The sequence below is a fragment of the Phyllostomus hastatus genome, unplaced genomic scaffold (assembly GCF_019186645.2).
Source record: "Phyllostomus hastatus isolate PE091 unplaced genomic scaffold, TTU_PhHast_1.1 phas_scaffold_397, whole genome shotgun sequence".
Classification (NCBI taxonomy): domain Eukaryota; kingdom Metazoa; phylum Chordata; class Mammalia; order Chiroptera; family Phyllostomidae; genus Phyllostomus; species Phyllostomus hastatus.
The window spans coordinates 3,262,847-3,282,148 of record NW_025334029.1 but is presented as its reverse complement, the minus strand read 5'-3'; the positions used below and the strand labels follow the sequence as shown (position 1 = coordinate 3,282,148).

Genomic DNA, 19,302 nt, shown 5'->3' with positions numbered 1-19,302 from the left:
ACAGATGATGAGCAAGTGGAAACACATTTAGAGGCACAGCTAGTAGGAACACTGAGACATGAAAACTGACAGGACAGGGGGCCAAAGAAAATGACACAGAAAATTCATAACTAAAGAGTACAAGAGTCTATGGCCATTTAATATAGAGACAAACATTCCTACCCACCTTAATAACTCCTGTGTGTAGAATTACAGCATAGCATAATATTACAGCATAGTACAATAACCGATGCTCATAATATCTAAGTTATCAAGAAAGACTAAAGCATGTTTAGTGTAATTTTTTTATTTTGAATAATATATTTTATTCAACCCATTAAAGACAAAATAGTATCATTTCAGCATATAATCAATATAAACTTATTAAAGTGATATTTTACATTATTTTGTTCATTTCAAATCTTTAAAATCTGATGTATATTTTGTATAAAACATGTTCAGTATGATTTTTATAAGAAGTCAGGAAAATATTAATTACCTTTCAAAATGATACCTATTACATGATTTTTATTGAAGGACAACCTTTGGTCATCCAAGAATTTTAATTATTCAAAACACCTCATTCCCCAGAGTGCCAAATAATTGATTAGTTAAACATTTATATATTTTAACTATATATCATTTTTTTCTATCTGTTATGTTTTTAAAGGGATTTCATTACAATTGCATAGGGCAAGTTTGAGCTTGTTTAACCTTTAGGAATCAAATTAAAGTTTTCAAAGTCAAGTAAACCAAGTATCTGATTAGAGAGAGAAATATGCATCCAGTGCTTTGTACTAGTCCTAGAAATCTGGACTGAATTTTTAACCTTCATCCAATTATTTTGTACTTTGAACTCAAACAATCAGTTGCACAGGGCAGCAGGGCAGTGATATATGAAACAAATTGGAGGGTTATGTTATTTACTAACTTTGAGTCATTGGTATTATTTATTCTCTCTTTTTAAAGAGTTTATTTATTTTTAGAGAGCGGAAGGGAAGGAGAAAGAGAGGGAGAGAAAGATCAATGTGCGGTTGCCTCTCGCACAACCCTCACTGGGGACCTGGCCAGCAACCTAGGCATGTGCCCTGACTGGGAATCAAACTGGCAAACCTGTGGTTCACAGACCAGCACTCAATCCACTGAGCCACACCAGCCAGGGCTGGTATTATATATTCTTGATATAGTTTTTAATGTTAATCTAGGTAAGAATTTTTAAAACCAAATTTCCATACAAATGAAACACTTTTGGATATTACCCAACTTACTTTACATACATATACAATCTCACTAGAAATAACTTGGTCAAAGAAAGCATCTTCATTGATCATGCAATACTTGTTGGTACACATAATATAAACTTTCAAAAAATGCCTGACTTGGATCTGTGCATTTTTCATAGACATGAGACATGTCTAGAGGTAATTTTAGTACAGAAATAATGGTGCAAACTTGTTTTCACAAACTCATATGAGGTTACTTTAAATAATTAATAGCCTTTATTATAATCCTATAATCAGAGGCTCTTATAAATCTCAATTCCAGAGCATGGGGCAGCAAATTTTTCCTATAAAGGATCAGATAGTAAATATATCAGGCTTCAGTGGGCATATAGTCTCTGTCATAATTATTTCACTTTACCATTGTAGTGTGAAAGCAGTCATAGATAATACATAAATGAATTAGTGTGATTACATTCCAAAGAAATAATTTATAGAAACTAAAATTTGAAATTCATATCACTCATATTTAATATCATCCATATCACTTATAATTCATATTCTTCTTTTTAAAATTCTTACTCACTTAAAATCTAAAATCCTGTATGATATAGTTTGCCAGCCTGTGTCTAAGGGATGTTTACCTCCATGAAGCTTTTACTGAACCTCCCCTGAGGACATTATTAGTTCCATCAATTCTGCTTAGCAATGTACTCCCTTCCTTGGAGATTTTTTCAATTCTCTATGATAAAATATGGCATTTTAAAGTTGAGATGTGTTGGGAACCGCCCTGACTGGTATCAGAAACTGAAACTCCCGCCTAGGCTAAGGCTAAGGGAATGCCCTTGGAACTGTAAGCCAGCAAGGGGACAAAAGCTTATCTCCCTGGCAGGAATGCTGCTTCTGCTGCTTTATTCATGACTGAACCCCCAAAAGCTTGGTCAGTTAGCCAAAGACGGGTAAGATTCCCCAAGGGGGGAACGACCTAAGACAGGCACGATCACTTTGGGAGGCCCCCCAAAAGAAGGACTTGGAGGGCTGCAGCAAAAGGGGGTGATGGACCCTCGCTCCTCGGCTTTGACATAGCCTGAGTTCCCAGCGTCTGGGAAAAAACCTCCTTGTCTCCCAGTTGCCTTAGTTCCCTTGCTCCACCTAAGCCTGAAACAATGACAGGGTGGTGCAGCTCTGTACTGAGAAGTGCGGATTCCCCGGGGTGATCAGACCTAAGAAAGAACAAGTAAATTACTGTGAAACCTTCTTTGTTTAGAATGCTCTCAGTTGAATGAGAAGGGTCTTAGGAGGAAGTTATTTTGTTCCTCAGTCTTACAGCTCTTTGACCCCGACTCAATAGACCGGCAGAGTTCTTTGTTTTCTATAGTTCCTTACTTCCCCCTAATGAGTACTGTACTTTACCTGAATTATTATGCAAAATGAGGCCAATAAAAGCAGGTATGGACGGTAAATCAGCGCGCTCCCCACTAGGGGGGGTGGCCATTTCGTCCCTACTTCCCCTACTAGAAACTAGTTTGTCTCTGTGCATGTGTGTTTTCTCTCACGTGTTTTCGTCGAGCCATCCACAGCGTTCCGTGGCCACTGCTGGCCGGTGACCCACGCGCAACAGAGATGGATAAGTAAACGTAAGTAAGTTGAGAATTTTTAACTGCATCTGGTTTTATAAATTTACATAATCCTAGAGTATTTATCTTGAAAAATCCATTTGGATTATGTAGTGTATACAGATACACACACAGAGTGCAGATAAGGAAAATGAAGTTCAGAAGAACTTGATCAGAACCACATAGACAGCAAATGGCAGAGCCTGAGTTAAAAGCAGCCAGGTTCACAGTACCTAAGGCAGCACCTATTCCACTGTTCAAGCTCTTTCATAGGTATGAGAAGAAATGGATGCTTTCTGAGACGATTGTGTCACCTAGGTCTGGTTCAAGCACCGAGGAAGGGTGATCACCCCAGTTTCATGTATTTACTGGAAACACCAATGTTTTAGAAAATGAAATTTAAACTGGGGCATCTTTAAATCTGTGTAATAAAAAAAAATTGCCAGAACACCTGGATCTAAAAACTGGTTACCTTATGTATTAGGTAGTTAATCCTGAGCACGTTAGTTTACTCTGTGCCTCAGCGCCCTCCTCTGTAAACAAGGGATAGTCAAATGACCAATCCCTTTTGGTTGTACTGAGGATTGAATTATTTAGCAGTATGTATTAATTGCTTCGAATGAGGTGAGATACATCATAGCATTATACATGTTGTTGATGTTATTACTGTTATTTAAAATATAATTTTATGCACTTGCTGGTGTGGTTCAGTGAACCAAAGGGTCACTGGCCAGCACTCAATTCCCAGTCAGGACACATGCCTGGGTTGCAGGTTAGGTCCCCAGTAGGGGGAAGTCAAGGGGCAACCACATACTGATGTTTTTCTCCCTCTCTTCCTCTCTCTCTAAACATAAATAAAATCTTTAAAAAATAAAATCTACTTTTCTTTCAAACCAACATTTTGGCAGGAATCAAAAAAAATACATGTGTGAGTATATGGTCACCCTGGTTTCACCATTTAATCCCACTTACTTCTATCTTTTTCATAGGGTTGATAGCACAGATAATTGTCAGAAAAAGAAAATCATGCCTGATTTCAAATTTTGCACTTACTACAAAAGTCATTTAAACAAATAGTTCTTTGTATATACTTATAAATGTCAAAATTGCAGCTCATGCAAATTATCTCCAAAATTTGGGAATACAGCTGAAAACACTACAGTTACTGTACAAGTGTTGGATTTAATGTCTGAAATGGATGGACTGATCCCTTGGATGGGATGAAAGGGAGAAGGTTCCAGGTCCAGGACAGTCGAAAGAGAGTAGAGATACAGGAGGGAATGACACACACCCAGAGAAGGGCAGACAGTGTTGCTGCTCACTTAGTTCTGATCTCTTTCAAAGGTGGGAGGGGATCAATACAGTTTAGGCCAATGTTACTGTGGAAATCATGATCCTAAAAATTAAGGGATCTGATTTCTCCTCTTACATATAAAGTGAAATTCCTTGGCTGGCATTCAAGGCCTTTCACAAGGATGTATTTATCTTCCCAGGGTTCATCTCTCTCTATTCCCCATCACACAAACACTAAACCAGCCACTTGGGACATCATATCAATATGGATCATATTATGATTCCTCATCTTGTCATGCATTTTCCCATCTGTTCTTCTTCATGGAGTGTTCTTCTCCTGAGCTCTTTTCCACCTGTCAAAGTCACAAGCATACTCCAAATGCTGCTATCTTTGTGAGCATTTCTTCAATGCCCTATGGAGTATTAGATACTTCTCTGAGCCTTTATTCTCTATGAAGACACTTTTTACATTGTTTTGTCATTTAGCTGATAACATACTGAGGGCTTTTCTTCATCCCTAACTTAACCTATTGCATGCCCTCAGTAAATGATTTCTGAATGGATGGATGGATGATTAATTGGATGGAAGAAAATAAGGGAGAAGATATTATTTCTTCTTTTAACATGTGTTATTAGAATATCCATGTCTACTTAAGCACTTTAAACACTGTGAGAAAAATTCTTACTGGGAGCAGGTGAGGAAAATTATATTAAACATTTGACATTAGAAATATAGAAAAATAATTTTCTGTCAATGCAATGTATAGGTGTGTTGTAAAGATCTATATGCTCTGTGAGCAAGAACTAGAAGTTGATATAAAAATAACATTTGATTCATTAGAATGAAGAGTATAGGTTTTTTTAATAAAAAATTTGGATATCATTACATTATCTATTTGTCCTTTCTTAATGGATAAGATCATTCTTCTCTCTGATTCATCAGCTCTGGGCATCATAACATGGACAGTGGCCATGCTCTAGGTAGTATAACACGTGGCAGGGTCAAATTTTATGTTTTCTATTGTGTAAATGTACCATAGTTTTTTGATCCATTCATTTACTTATGGGCACTTAGGTTGCTTCCAGAACTTGGCTATTGTAAATTGTTCTGCTAATGAAGGGGGACCTAATCAACAAAACAAATAAGCAGGCAAAATAACCAGAGTCATTAAAATCAAGAACAATCTGACAGTAACCAGAGAGGAGGTGGGAGGGGATGATGGAGGGGAAGTGGGGAAGGGATTTAAGGACCACTACAAAGGACACATGGAAAAAATCAAGGAGGGGCAGAATCAGGGGAGGGAGGTGGGGATGGCTGGGGTTGGGGGAATGGTGGGAGAAAATGCAGACAACTGTACTTGAACAATAATAAAATAAAAAAAGAAGGAAAAATAATTTAGTTACAGCAATGTCAAAAATTTATATTTTCTTAAAGGCTTTCTTTCAATAAAATGATATTTATATTAACATTTCAAAGGGAAAGAGTGTACATTTTATGAAACTAGAAGGCCATGTCTATTTTTATTTATAATAATCCAGTTGGAAGATTAGCATAATTGAAATAAGATAAAGGAAAATGTAGGAATGTAGATAACTGACCTGTGCTGGCATGGGAAATGTGTACTGTTCTGAGTTTCCAGGAGTATGCATGGCAGTGAGAGGAGTAGGCCAGGAATGTGTCATCTCCTGGTAAGGAAAAACATACCAACTTTATTTTAGGGAACATAGAAAATTAAACACCTTCTTGGCACTAAACACAGTAAGCCCTTTGTAAATGCTTACTGACTTAATTGGCTTAATTTTTTTCAGAGGAACTTAAAGTTATTAGGTCCATTCCCCTGCTCTATACTAGTGCCTAAAACCTATGTACAATACAAAGGTCCATCTAGCATCTGCTTGCACATTGCCACAGGCAGGGAGCTCATTACTCCTTGAAGCAACCTGGCCCATGTTGAGAGCACCTGACCAGATTATTCTTCCTGGTTGTGAGCTAAAGCTCTCCTTTAAACCTTCACAGAACACATCTCTTCTTTAGCATGACAAGATTTCAGCTGTCGAAAAACAGAAATTCTATCCCCTGATGTTGTCTTTTCTCTAGGCCAGGGATGTCAGACTCATTTTCACTGGGAACCACATCAGCCTTGTGGTTGCCTTCAAATGGCTGAATGTAATTTCAACTCCTTAACAGTTAAGGAGTAGTTACATTTATGCAGTCCTAAAATTATTTCAGCCCTTTGAAGGCAACCATGAGGCTGATGCGACCCCTGGTGAAAATGAGTTTGACACATCTGCCTAGGCTAAGACATCTGCAGCTTGTTTATTCACTTGTCGGGAATGTTCATCTTTTCTTCTATTGCTTGAGTACCGTGTAAGGCTAGTCTTATCCAAAGTTAGCCCCATCATTTAAAGATATAGGTCCTATTTCACCAGAGTCAGCCAAAGGGCAGTAAGCACCAGTCTGGTATAAGAGTGTTGTCTCTTTTCAGCAATTAGGGGGCACGCTTTAATCAATGAGAGGTTTAGTTTTATTTCTTTCCACCACTGGCTTTAGACGTGTGTCTCTGGTTTGATTAAAAGGTGTTTTTAATTACTAAGTAAACAAGGTCAATGTACAAGGTAGTCTCTAAAGGCATGCAATAGAGCTCTGTCACTTTTAGTCCTTCTTTGTTTACCTCTTAGTTGAAAAAAAATGTTCCAGAAACATCAACTCATTCAATCAATAACTTAAGAATATATAGAATGTCTGCTTATCATAAATGCAGGTGATACCAACCTATGAGTAATCAAAATTCAGAAAGAACTTGCAAAACTAGCCTGAAGCCAATAAGATGAATTTTAACAGAGGTATGTGAAAACTGTATTTATGTTCCACAAACCAAGAGTAAAATTGCATAATGAGAAAGACTACCTGCGTTAGCTGTAATTCATGGGCTGAAACACCCAAGGATTTTAGCTGACCCCCAAGTAATTTTTTTTGTGGGGGGCATTGGCAACCAAAAGAACCAAGGCCAACTCAGGTAATATTAAGGTAAGTGTGATACTCAGAATGTAGAAGTCAAGAGTTGATCATACAACAGTGTTTTGTATCGGACAGATCACATTTGAAACTGACATCTTGGATGCCTCATTTCAGCAGAGGCACTGGAATAATGAAATGCCTTAAAAGGGACAGCTGCTAGAACTATAAGAGCTTGGAAATCTCATCACACATATAGATCCTCTTTAAAAGAACAGAAAAATTTAGTCTGCAGATAAGGGAGACTGAGGGAAGGTCTGAGAGGTGCATTCAAATACTTGAAGGGCACTCATATGGAAGAGAACTGGGGAATGCTTTGTGGACAAGAGATTAGAACTAGCTCTCTGGAACCAATTTTAACTAAGAAACAATTTCCAATTATGTGAGCTTCCCAACCCTGGAGCCTACTGCTTTAGAAGGTAGCTAGTGGATGGCCCTTGCCTAGGGTACTGGAAAAGGGATTCCTAGAAGGCCAGGGGAGGGGAAGTTGTGGAGCAGTTTTACTGTCTTACATAATCATATGATCATGATATCTCAGATATCTGTATAAATGACATGGTATAAAAACCCTGGGAATGTTTCTTCAAATAAATAATTGACTGCTTTATTAAAAACTCTGCATGGCTGGCAGTTGTTTCATGGAATCTGCATATTTTCTCCATCAGTCTCAGGAAAGTGTATGAAAAAAGTCCAGCTCACACTGGCTGCCTTTATCCTGGCATCTCCCAAATCAAGGTTCCATTTTAAAAGAGCCTAATTCTAATTTACAATGGGGGAATATCATGGTCAGTGACTCTGTAGCTTTACTGTATGCTCAATCAATCAATCAACCAATCCATTTTCTTGCTATTGCCAGATGCAATCAATTACATTTCATCCACTGAATATAATGGGGATGTGTATGGCCATGTGCAAGGCCTAGCCATACAACTTCATCTGAACCAGTTACTCCTCAGGTGCTCTACACTCAGATGCTACAATGAAACATTCCAAAGGCAGCAACAGTGGGACAGGCCACACAGCAACATACTAGGAAAAATTCAACCAGACCCAGAGTTCTCCACACGTTTCAGCAGCACCATCCTGAGGCCACAGAGCCTCTAAGTAAGGGGTTTGACTCCCTGATGATTGCCTTGTTAATTCTAATCCTTATCAGGACAGTGCCTCAGTTAGTTGAACCAAACTGGCCACCCAAATAGCAAATCTTGTTAGACTAAAATTGATTTCTTTGGGAAAGGCAACATTACCTTAGGTTCAAGGGTAAGAAATATAAGAATATGCCATCAATAAATATTTTGTAAAGACTAGGAGCAAAAAGGAAACTTAGAAGACTTCTGTTCATTGGTCCACTTCAGGCATCAGAAGATTCTCAGGGTTTCTCAAAGGCCATTTCTTACTTTTCTAACCCGTGAACTTGTTTTATTATAAACTAATTTTGACACTATTTTCAAAAATGATTTTAACTTTGCTATTGAGTTTCTAGCTCTTCTGTTTCAAATTATTTTGACATGAACTATATCCAAATGACCATTGTTTAAAATACACCGACTTGAAACTATTCCCTGGGCTTTTATAATATTACAGCCACAGGTTTTTTAAAGCCACTTTATTAGATGGAATGACATGTTATATCATCATAGTGTGAGATATTTCTTTATGATTAATCTGAAATTTGCTTTTAACTCCAAGTCAGCTAAACCAGTTAAATAAAACATGCACACCTTAATTGGTTTCTCCCCCAGCATCATTCTTACTAATGTACATTTAATTTCACTCATTTAAAAACCATTTCTTGAGTTTCTACTCTCTGCAATACTATTAACAGCTGGTCAGCTGGAACAGGTCCAGGCACAGAGACTGCTACATTCTAGGTAGTTAGAGTGTTCACAATTGTAATGAGAGTAAGATAATTACAATTATTAGTTATCATTCAAAAGTAGAACTGAAATAAACTTTTCAGTGTGTTTATTAAGCAGCATGCAATTTGTTATCATGTGCCAGAAATTACCGAAGAGATTTGTTGATCTCACATTGCTTGACAGAAACACACTGTAGATGCAGCAACACAACAGTTTTATGCTATTATGCTATTCAGAAAGCCAGCTTATGTTATAAGTCAAAGCCACTAGAGAATGACAGCTCAAGAAAAAGAGAGGCAGATGGATACATTTCTTACAATCCTTAGTCTAAACCTTTTCAAAGACTTACATAAGGTGTTAGTATTCCATTTATAAGGGCTGATGTAGCTTTTCAAATATGATACCTTTCTTGTGGTTTACACTTATTGCATTAAGAAAAATGGTAATAAGGAGATCATGGTGACTGCTTTTAAAAGGAACAAACACTCAATTTCTGAGGAAAAAATAATATTTATTTTCATGGAGAGGCCTCCAGTGAACAACTGGACTGTAGCTTTGATCTCTCATTATTTCTGAGCTCAGTAAAAATAAGGCAGCAGGCCACTAATATAGATGAAAGTCCAGCCTATTTGATTTACATGGAGTTGTCTTTCCTATGAAACTACCATTTTAATCTTAGAATTATAGAATCACAGAGTGAGGGGGATGAAACAGAGCTGGTTTGTTCAATACACATGAAATTAACTAACAAATGTATCACAAGATATCAGTATAATTGTTACAGGGTGCAGCCAAGAGGGGGCCCCAAATAGGGATTTGGAATGGAGTCCAGAACTCAGGGTGTCCAGTAAATATTAGGATGTCCTCATCCCTTCCCCCTAGAGGTGTGAGTTGGGGGAAGGGACACATGGAGCAGGAACAGACAGGACTGTTTTGCATAGCAACAGCTTTGCAGCTAACCTCTGGCATGGTCATTTAATATATCTGTAACCTTTAACTGGTTGCATAGATATGTTAAATAGCTGTGGCCATGCTTGGAGCCAGGGAGAAGTGAATGACTTCCACCCAAGATGTAACTGGGGGGCAAGTCCCCCTGATCACAGCACCTGCATGAGAGCTTGGAGATGATTGGCTCCACACCATGGGGCCACACCTGCCCAGACTCACTATGGCAGCCCAGGAAAGCTGGAAGGATATGGGAGTGCTGGCAAGTGTAGCCAATTGTAGGAGGAGTTGGAAATGGGGCTGCAGAGGAAAATTGGTGAGGAGATTCAAAACTCAGACTCATTTTTCTTGTTTCTTTCAAGCAAAATATAGTCAAAGACACTGAAATAGAGGACAGGCTGACAGTGACCAGAGGGGAGAGGGGAGGAAATAAACTGGGGGGGGGGGGTTGGAAATGGGAGGGAAGCGGGGAGGGATGGGTGGGTGGGATGGAATGGGAGTAAAGGACAGAAAAATGTACTTGAACAATGATTAAAATAAAATTAAAAAAAGAACAAAAAACAAAAAACTCCCCTCCCCCCCAAAAAACACAAATGCTCATTCAATGACTTAAGTGGTCTTACCTAATTCTACTACTATATTTTTATAAGAACTTGGTTGTTTCTTTGAATTGACAGATGTTTCTGGATGTATATTCATGGCCTTATATAGAAACCTATGGGACATATATGTGGTTCACTGATTTGGCATTTGAGAGAAAGAAAAAAATTATCTTTATGTTTATTTTTCCATGAGACAGAGTAACTTAAGTCTTTTTTTAAAAAAGATTTTATTTTATTTCTTTTTTTTTAGAGAGGAAAGGGAGGGAGAAAGAGAGAGAGAGAGAAGCATCAATGTGTGGTTGCTGGGGGTCATGGCCTGCAACCCAGGCATGTACCCTGACTGGGAATCGAACCCGTGACACTTTGGTATGCAGCCCGCGCTCAATCCACTGAGCTATGCCAGCCAGGTTAAGTCTTCATTTTAAATCTATCGACCTTGTTCCTTCTTTTAGGACTGTGTCTTTTAAAAATAACAAAACTGTGTCTTCAACACCTTTAACTGGCTTACCCATGTTTGAAGCTGAGTCTCAGGTTACTACTGTGAAAACAGAGAGGAAGTTACAGACTCTGAAAAGAATTTATATTAAAGTAGATCCTTCCTCAACTGGTAAAATGCATGAAAAAAGTGGAAATAATAATATTGCCAGTCATTCATCACTTTAGAGACATATTTTAAAATATCCATAAAAGTCTATACAGTTTAGAAACTACTCTCATTTTAATAATAGTATGCCTCTGTAGACCTCATAATAGAAATAAATATTTGTAATGAAAGCTCACATTGTACAGTACAGGACAATTATATTTTGAAAATATTCTGTCTTTATGTCACTTTTGTCTTGCCCCAGTGAGTGACTGTGATTACATTGTATATAGAGAACATACTTGAATAATGAAATTTTCCATCAGTTTTTTAAAAAATCTTGGCATGAACTGCAATGAAAAAATAATCATGTTCATGGCAAGTGATCTTTAAAATAATTTTCCAAGTCTGTTCTGCTTTTCACTTTTGATTAATACCATTTCCTGTTTTCTGGTTTAGAACACTGCTTCCTAGTGCTACAAATCCATTCTGTGGAGTGCCTTTGACCTCCACGCCATTAGATAAAAATAAGTGTCAACCCAATGAAGTCAAAGATCTGTTTCTTCAGCATCTTCAGGTTATCCTGGACAATACAGAGACTATAAAGTTACATTTTTGAGTGTGCACAAGTGCCAATAAAATTAGTTAAAATATTAAAAACAAAACAAAAATCAGACTCAGCAGCCATTAAGGGAGAGGACCACATGGCTGTGGCCACGGAAGAAGAGAGCCATGCACTTCTGGCAGAATGGGAACCCCCGCAGCCATGTGAGAAGAACCACACAGCTTTGCCAGAGTGGGGAATTACCATGTAGCTTTAGCAGAGAACCGCCACTCGGCTTTGGCAGAGTGGTGACCCCCACTCCCAGCAGCTTTGACGAGAAGAACCACGTGGTTTTGGCCAGAGTGGGGACCCCTGAAACTTTGGTAGAAGAGGACCATGTGGTCTTGGGATGCTCCCTTTGGGCATGTGGCCTGGGAAGCAGGAGAGACTTTGCCTGGAAGAAGGGTGAAAGAACTCTTGCCAGTAGGCCATGAGAAGGTGCCACATGGCTTTGGATTAATTAGAGATCCTGCCTGGATGGCAACACAGCTGATGGTGCCTACAGCTGGAATCACTGATATTTGCTTCTTTTCCAGAGTTACGGTACCCCAGATTAGGGCAGGGGGAGAAGGAAGCACTGTGGGCATCTATGGGTATCTTAAAGGACTTTGATATTTTAATGAAGACATTAGGTCACTACTTTAAGTCTGTATAGCATTAAATAAACATTTCCTTTCTTTTTCACAAATCTCTGGCATTGAAAGATGTCTTTCCTATAAGGTGACAGACATAACAAACCTAGTGGGGTATCCTTTCAGTAATAGTATATCGTCACCCCAGGTGGGGCAGTAATTGCTCCCCATCTGTTCTGTAACATAATTACTGAATACCAGGATCCCCCTCTGCATCGCCCCCCAAGAAACCAACAGAGGCATCAAACTCTTTCCAGTAGCCTAAATTTAACAACATCAAAACCACAACTAAGCCCCAGGGATACTCATTCAGAAAGCCTACTCCAAATATCCTAAGACCCTAACAGGCAGAGGATTCCTAAATGCCTGGAAAGTTTTTCCTCTCTCCAGATTAGTTTTCTTTTTTTTCCTGCAATTACTTCAAATAATGGGAAATAAATAACTTATTTATTCTATATTAAGAGCATCAAATAAGTAGCAAGTGAGAGCCATATCTTTTTCTAAAGAGATGTCTGACTAATGGAGAAAAACAACATTTTAATTCAATATGAACACTCTAGGGGCCAGGTAATATAGGTGTAAAATATTTCCCAATAGGCATGCTATAAAGTGTCAATCCTGTGTAAAAATCAGGAAGATAGATCCCTCTTTGCCTTGGTGAAAACAGTTGCTTGCCAACAGTGTAAGCTAGGAATAACTAGTGATATAATATGTGTATGGAAATCCTATCTCAGAGATATCATATACTAAGGCTTTGCTAAAGACAGATCAAATCCAATTCTTGTATTTCACTACCTAGCTTTTTTTAAAAAAATAAAAAAGGTAATGATCACACTTGGAGTCTATTATCAAAGTGTCTTTTATTAAGCATTTCCCATTGACATATTTGAAGCACCCACATCTGTATGCTAAAGAGTTTGCTCACCCTGAGGAAGAGATGCTTTTCAACTGTCCTCTACCCAAAGCTTCCCTAATAATCTGGTGGGAATCTCTTGCCCATGGATGTCTCTAAACACTCCTTAAACATGTATCTGTTTTTAGCCTATGACATCTTTTAGGGTAACCAAATCGATACATTTATCCTTGTTATAAATTTAGTAAAGAACCAAAGAGAAGACTCAAAGACAACAATGCCAAACCCTTTGCTAAAAAGGCTCTTGTGAACAAATGGCACATTGGGCAGGAGGTAAATAAACAGCATTCTCCCCCATAAACCTGGTTCTCTCAGGCCTGGGTTTCTGACTATAGTGTGTAATCAATTTGCTTCTCTTGACCAAACCCCAATTGTCAAACAGTAGTTTTATACTGGGCTCTAGTCACTTCTTCCCAGCCCAACAACACACTACAGCTGCCCTCCACTGGCTGTCACTCACCTAGTCTCTCTTTCATTTGCTTTGAAAAACAGTAAATGTGGTCAGCAATTTGCAAGTTACCCACAGAGACTGCTATATAGCTGACAAAAAATCAACATGGCACAGTCTCTGGGCCAATTAAACAAATGTGACAGTTTAAAAAGTTGCAATGTGATTTATAAACCATGAAGTAGTCAAAAAGGAAAAACGGGGGCAAAGCAGTGCACTGTATAAATGACATGAAAGAGGCTTGCATATTTAATAGTTAAGAAAACCATTGCTGAGGAAATTTCAAATCCTCAGCTGAATCATATTGGGAGTCTGTAAATGATTGAAACACAGAATTCAAAATCACACTTTAAAATATTTGGAATTGTTAAAGGCAGAAGAGGTCAGCAAGGTAGGTGGGAGCTGAACACAATTTCTCCTGCACCCAACTGGGACACCTAGCTGATCTTCTGAAGAACAGATTGAACAGCCAATGGAATCCCAGCTTATATGAAGTTTGGAAGACAAAGACTGCAGAGGACTTTTAAAAATGGATGGTAAAGAGACCTTGTAGGCAGATGAGAAGTTTCCTGGGCCCCGTGCAGGAAACCATGGCTGTTGCACTCCCTGGGCCCTGCACCAGGGACCATGGCTGCCTCAGCAAGAGCTTTGGAGGAGAGCTGAGTCAGCAATTATAACTTCACAGCTCCCTCCTCTCTAAGAGCTGGGAAGCCAGTCCTGTACCAGGAGAGTCCTGAATGCTTGAAGTCTCTGGGGGGATAAAGACAGTGGGAGAAACATGGCAGACAGTGTTTCCTGGCTGGAACTGTGGTCACCATCTGGAACAGTACCAGAGAAACTGGGGAGCTAGGTGACACCTGGAGATGGGAAGGGAGTTGGGCCATGACCCAGATAATCTCAGGACTGGTCAGAGAGTTGGGATGTGTGAAAAATAAGGCACTTGTTAGGTACTGCTGCTGGTAACCAAGAGGAATTCACTAAAAAAAAGGCTCTCAGCCACTCCATGCTCACTCAGCTAAAGTCCTCTTCAGTGCAGCTGTAGGGCCAGCAAAGAGGGAGGAAGAGGAGCACGATTAGCTCCAAATCAGGGCACCTCAGACACTGATCCAAGGTGGGGCAGCAGGGCCTTAGAGAGGTAGCAGTGCCTAAGAGACTTAATTTAAGAAGGGAACTAAACTGCCCTGAAGGGACTTTGTGTGAGTACAGGTCCCAGGCCAGCAAGGAGGGAGGAGGAGAGGTGCCAGTTGCTCCTACTTTGTGCACCTAAAGAGCTGATCAAAGGGTGGAATAATGAGGTGGATTAAAGGCTAAGGCCTGGTGCGTATACACAGTGTGGGGTGCACAGTGATCTGAAGGCTTGGGCTGGGGGCTGGGCACCTGTAAATATTGTGGCCCAGACCAAGCCCCATCTTCCCAGAACCACAAGAAAGGAGAAAAATTGAGCCTAGCCTCCCTTTGCCTGCAGCATCCAGGAAGACCAGCAGAACCCACTTGGTGGGCTTAAAGTCAGCAAGAGGTCTTTTTTCTTTCCAGTTGTAAGACAGTAAGACCTGGAGCTGTGAAAGGACAAAAGAGAGACCCAGAGAGTGATCAGAAGATGAACTCCAACAACTGAGACAAATTTCACTTTGCTATTCTACAGAACTTGCATTTTATTTTTTATTTTTTTATTTGCGTTTCTTTACTTTCTTATATTATTTTTAAATATATTTATTGATTATGATATTATAGTTGTCTCATTTCCCCCCTTTATTCCCTTCAGCCATGCACACCCCCTCCCACCTGTATGCCCCTTCTTTAGTTCATGTCCCTGGGTTGTACATATAAATTATTTGGCTTCTACATTTCCTATACTGTTCTTAACTTCCACTTGTCTTTTTTCTACCTACCATTTATGTTTCTTATTCTCTGTACCTTTTCCTCCTCAACTCCATTGTAGGTAACTGTCTCCTTTTCTCTTGCTGCTTTTAAGATTCTCTTCTTCTCTTTAATTTTGGGTATTAAAATTATGATGTGCCTTGGTGTGTTCCTCCTCGGGTCCAACTTCTTTGGGAACTCTCTGAACTTCTTGGACTTCCTGGAAGTCTATTTCCTTTTGCCAGATTAGGGAAGTTCTCCTTCATTACTTGTTCAAATAAGTTTTGCATTTCTTGTTCTTCCTCTTCTCCTTCTGGCATCTCTATGATTTGGATGTTGGAACATTTAAAGATGTCCTGGAGGTTCCTAAGCCCCTCCTCATTTTTTTTTTCAATTCTCATTTCTTTATTCTGTTCTGGTTGAATGTTTCATTCTTCCTTCTGCTCCAAACCCTTGATTTGAGTACTGGTTTCCAGTACTTTCTGTCAGTATTGGTTTCCTGCATATTTTTCTTTATTTCACATAATGTAACCTTCTTTGTTGCACAGCAGAATTTTATAAAACATTTAAGGAAGAGCTACCCCATATCTTTCACAGACTATTCCAAAAAATCTAAGAAGAGGAAAGATTCCCAAACACTTTTTACAAAGCCAGCATCATCCTAATCCCCAAACCAGATAAAGACACAATGAAGAAAGAAAACTATAGATCAATATTGCTAATGAACATAGATGATATAATGTTGAACAAAATATTGGGAAACCACAACTAGAAATACATGAAAAAGATCATACACCATGATCAAGAGGGTTCCATCCCGGGGATGCAAGGATGGTGTAATATTCACCAATCAATAAATGTAATACATCACATAAATAAAAAGAAAGACAAAAATCACATGATCATATCAATAGATGTGGAAAAAGCATTTGATAAAGGACAGAACCCATTTATGATAAAATCACTCAGCAAAGTGGTATTAAAAGAAGCATAGCACAACATAATAAAGGCCATATATGAGAAACCTACAACCAACATTATATTCAATGGGCAAAAACTAAAAGCTTTCTCTCTAAGAACAGGAACAAGACAAGGATGTACACTTTCACCCTTTCTATTCAACATAGATAGTACTGGAAGTCCTAGCCACAGCAATCAGACAAGAAAAGGATATAAAAGGCACCCAAATTGGATAAGAGTAAATGAAATGGTCATTGTGTGCAGATGACATGATAGTGTACTCTATAGACTCCACCAAAAACCATACAGACTCCACTAAAAACTACTCAACCTAACAAATGAAATTGACAAAATAGCAGAAACAAAGTCAGTAGTCAAAATTTAAGGCATTTTTGTACACCAACAATGAAATATCAGAAACAGAAAACAGGAAAAAAATCTTATTAGCGATAGCAACAAGAAAAATAGGTACCTAAGAATAAACCAAGCCAAGTATGTAAAAGACCTGTGCTCAGAAAACTACACAACACTGAAGAAAGAAATTAAGAAACACACAAATAAATGGAACCATATGCCATGTTCTTGGAGTCAAAGAAATAACGTCCTCAAAATGTCCATACTACCCAAAGCAATTCACAGATTCAATGCAATTCCTATTAAAATACCAATGACATCTTTCACAGATATAGAACAAACATTTCAAAAATTCATATGGAAATAGAAACAACCCCAAATAGCCACAGAAACTTTGAGAAGGAAGAACAAAGTATGTGAGATCACAATACCTGATATCAAACTATATTACAAGGACACTGTAATCAAAACAGTCTTGTACTAGCATCAGAACAGACACATAAACAAATTGAGTAGAATAGAGAGCCCAGAAATAAACAAGTCGCTATGGTCAGTTAATATTTGACAAAGGTGGCAGAAGCATAAAATGGAGTAAAAATAGACTCTTCATCAAAGGGTTTTGGGAGATCTGGACAGCTACATAGAAAAACATGAAACTCAACCACAAACTTACACCATACACAAAAATAAACTCAAGGTGGAAAAAAGTCTTGAATAAAAGTTGCAACACCATAACAGTCCTAGAGGAGAACATAGACAGGAAAATCTCAGTTATTTCATGCAGCAATATTTTCATCAATATATCCCCTAGAGAAAGGGCCATAAAGAAAGAGTCAACAAATGGGACCTCATCAAAATAAAAAGCTTCTGCATGATTAAGATAAACAACAATAAAATGAAAAGGGAACAAATCATATGGGAAAAGATTTACAAATGATACATCAGACAAGTGTTTGATCTGCAAATTATATAAATAACTCAAATGACTGCACACCAGGATGACAAACAACCCAATTAAAAAAAAAATGGGCAGAAGACCTCAACAGACACTTCTTCAATAAGGACATACAGATGGTCCAGAGATATGTGAAAGGTTTCTCAGCATCACTAGCCATCAAGGAGATGCAAATTAAAACCACAATGAGATACCAGTTCACACAGGTCAGAATGGCCATCATAAACAAATTAATAAACAATAAGTGCTGGTGAGATTGTGGAGAAAAGGGAAAGTTAGTGCACTCTTTGTGTTAGTGAAGACTTATGTGGCCACTTTGTATAACAGTATGGAATTTCCTCAGAAATCTAAAAGTGGAACTGCCTTTTGAACCCGCAGTTCCACAGCTGGGATTATACCCTAAGAATCCTGAAACACCAGTTCAAAAGAACTTATGTACTCCAATGTTCACAGCAGCACAATTTACAATAGCCGAGTGCTGGAAGCAACCTAAGTGTCCATTAGTAAATGAGTGGATTAGTAAATGAGTTGTACCTGTGGTACAACTTTCATTCAAGGTAGAGGGATAGGTAGATATGCTTTGCCTCCTTGTGCAACCAAAAGAAGGATAAGAGCATATTTAAAAACAGAAAGTAACCAGAACTTCCAGAAAACTTAATTGTATAGAAGTCCAACAATCAAGGAGTTAAAGAAGAAACCTTCAACCAGATCAGTAGGAAATGTGGAGAATGGGCAGCCTGAGTGGAGAATACTCATAGCAAAGCAGCAGCTGGAGAAGGAAGGCAGGCAAGGTGGTCGCTGGTGGACTGGGCAAGGTGACACCTGGGAGACCAGTCTGTCCCACATTTGCCTGCAGATAAAGTGGGAGGAATAAATGGGGAGTAGGTAGCCTGCACAACCCAAGGTTCCAGTGCAGGGAAATAAAGCCTTAAAACCTCTGACTGAAAAAACTTGTGGAGATTGAGGGGGTGAGAGAAACTCCAAACCTCACAGGAAAGTTTTTTAGAGAGGCACACAGGGTCCTAGAAGGTACACAAAACCAATCACCTGGGAATCAGCACCAGAAGGGCCATGTTTGCTTGTGGGTAGCTGAGGAAGTGACTGAAAGCTGTCTGAGATCTGAGCAACTGGCATTGTTCCATCTCAGACCCATCCTCCCATACAGTGCCAAAATGCAGCAAAGTGGGTTGACCCACCCACCCTGGCAAATACTTAAGGTTCCTCACCTCACTACATAAGAGACGGACTGAGGCAAAAATAATATGGCCCAAATGAAAGAGCAGATCAAAGCTCCAGAAAAAAGTACAACTAAGTGGTGAAGAGATAGCTGACCTATCAGATGCAGAGTTCAAAACACTGGTAATGAGGAAGCTCACAGAATTGGTTCAATATGGTCACACAACAGAGGGAAAAAGGAAGGCTATGAAAAGCAAAATAAAGGAAAATATACAGGGAACCAAGAGTGA

General features: G+C 38.8%; 1 protein-coding gene across 1 annotated transcript in view; it reads right to left on the bottom strand.

The window, feature by feature from the left end:
* The window catches only part of AFF2 (AF4/FMR2 family member 2), a 572,513-nt gene that overhangs the window by 281,471 nt on the left and 271,740 nt on the right, over positions 1-19,302 (bottom strand). Inside the window, exon 6 of the mRNA XM_045820496.1 lies at positions 5,708-5,794. Coding sequence (XP_045676452.1) covers positions 5,708-5,794 — 87 coding nt within the window. The remainder of the gene's footprint in view (positions 1-5,707; positions 5,795-19,302) is intronic.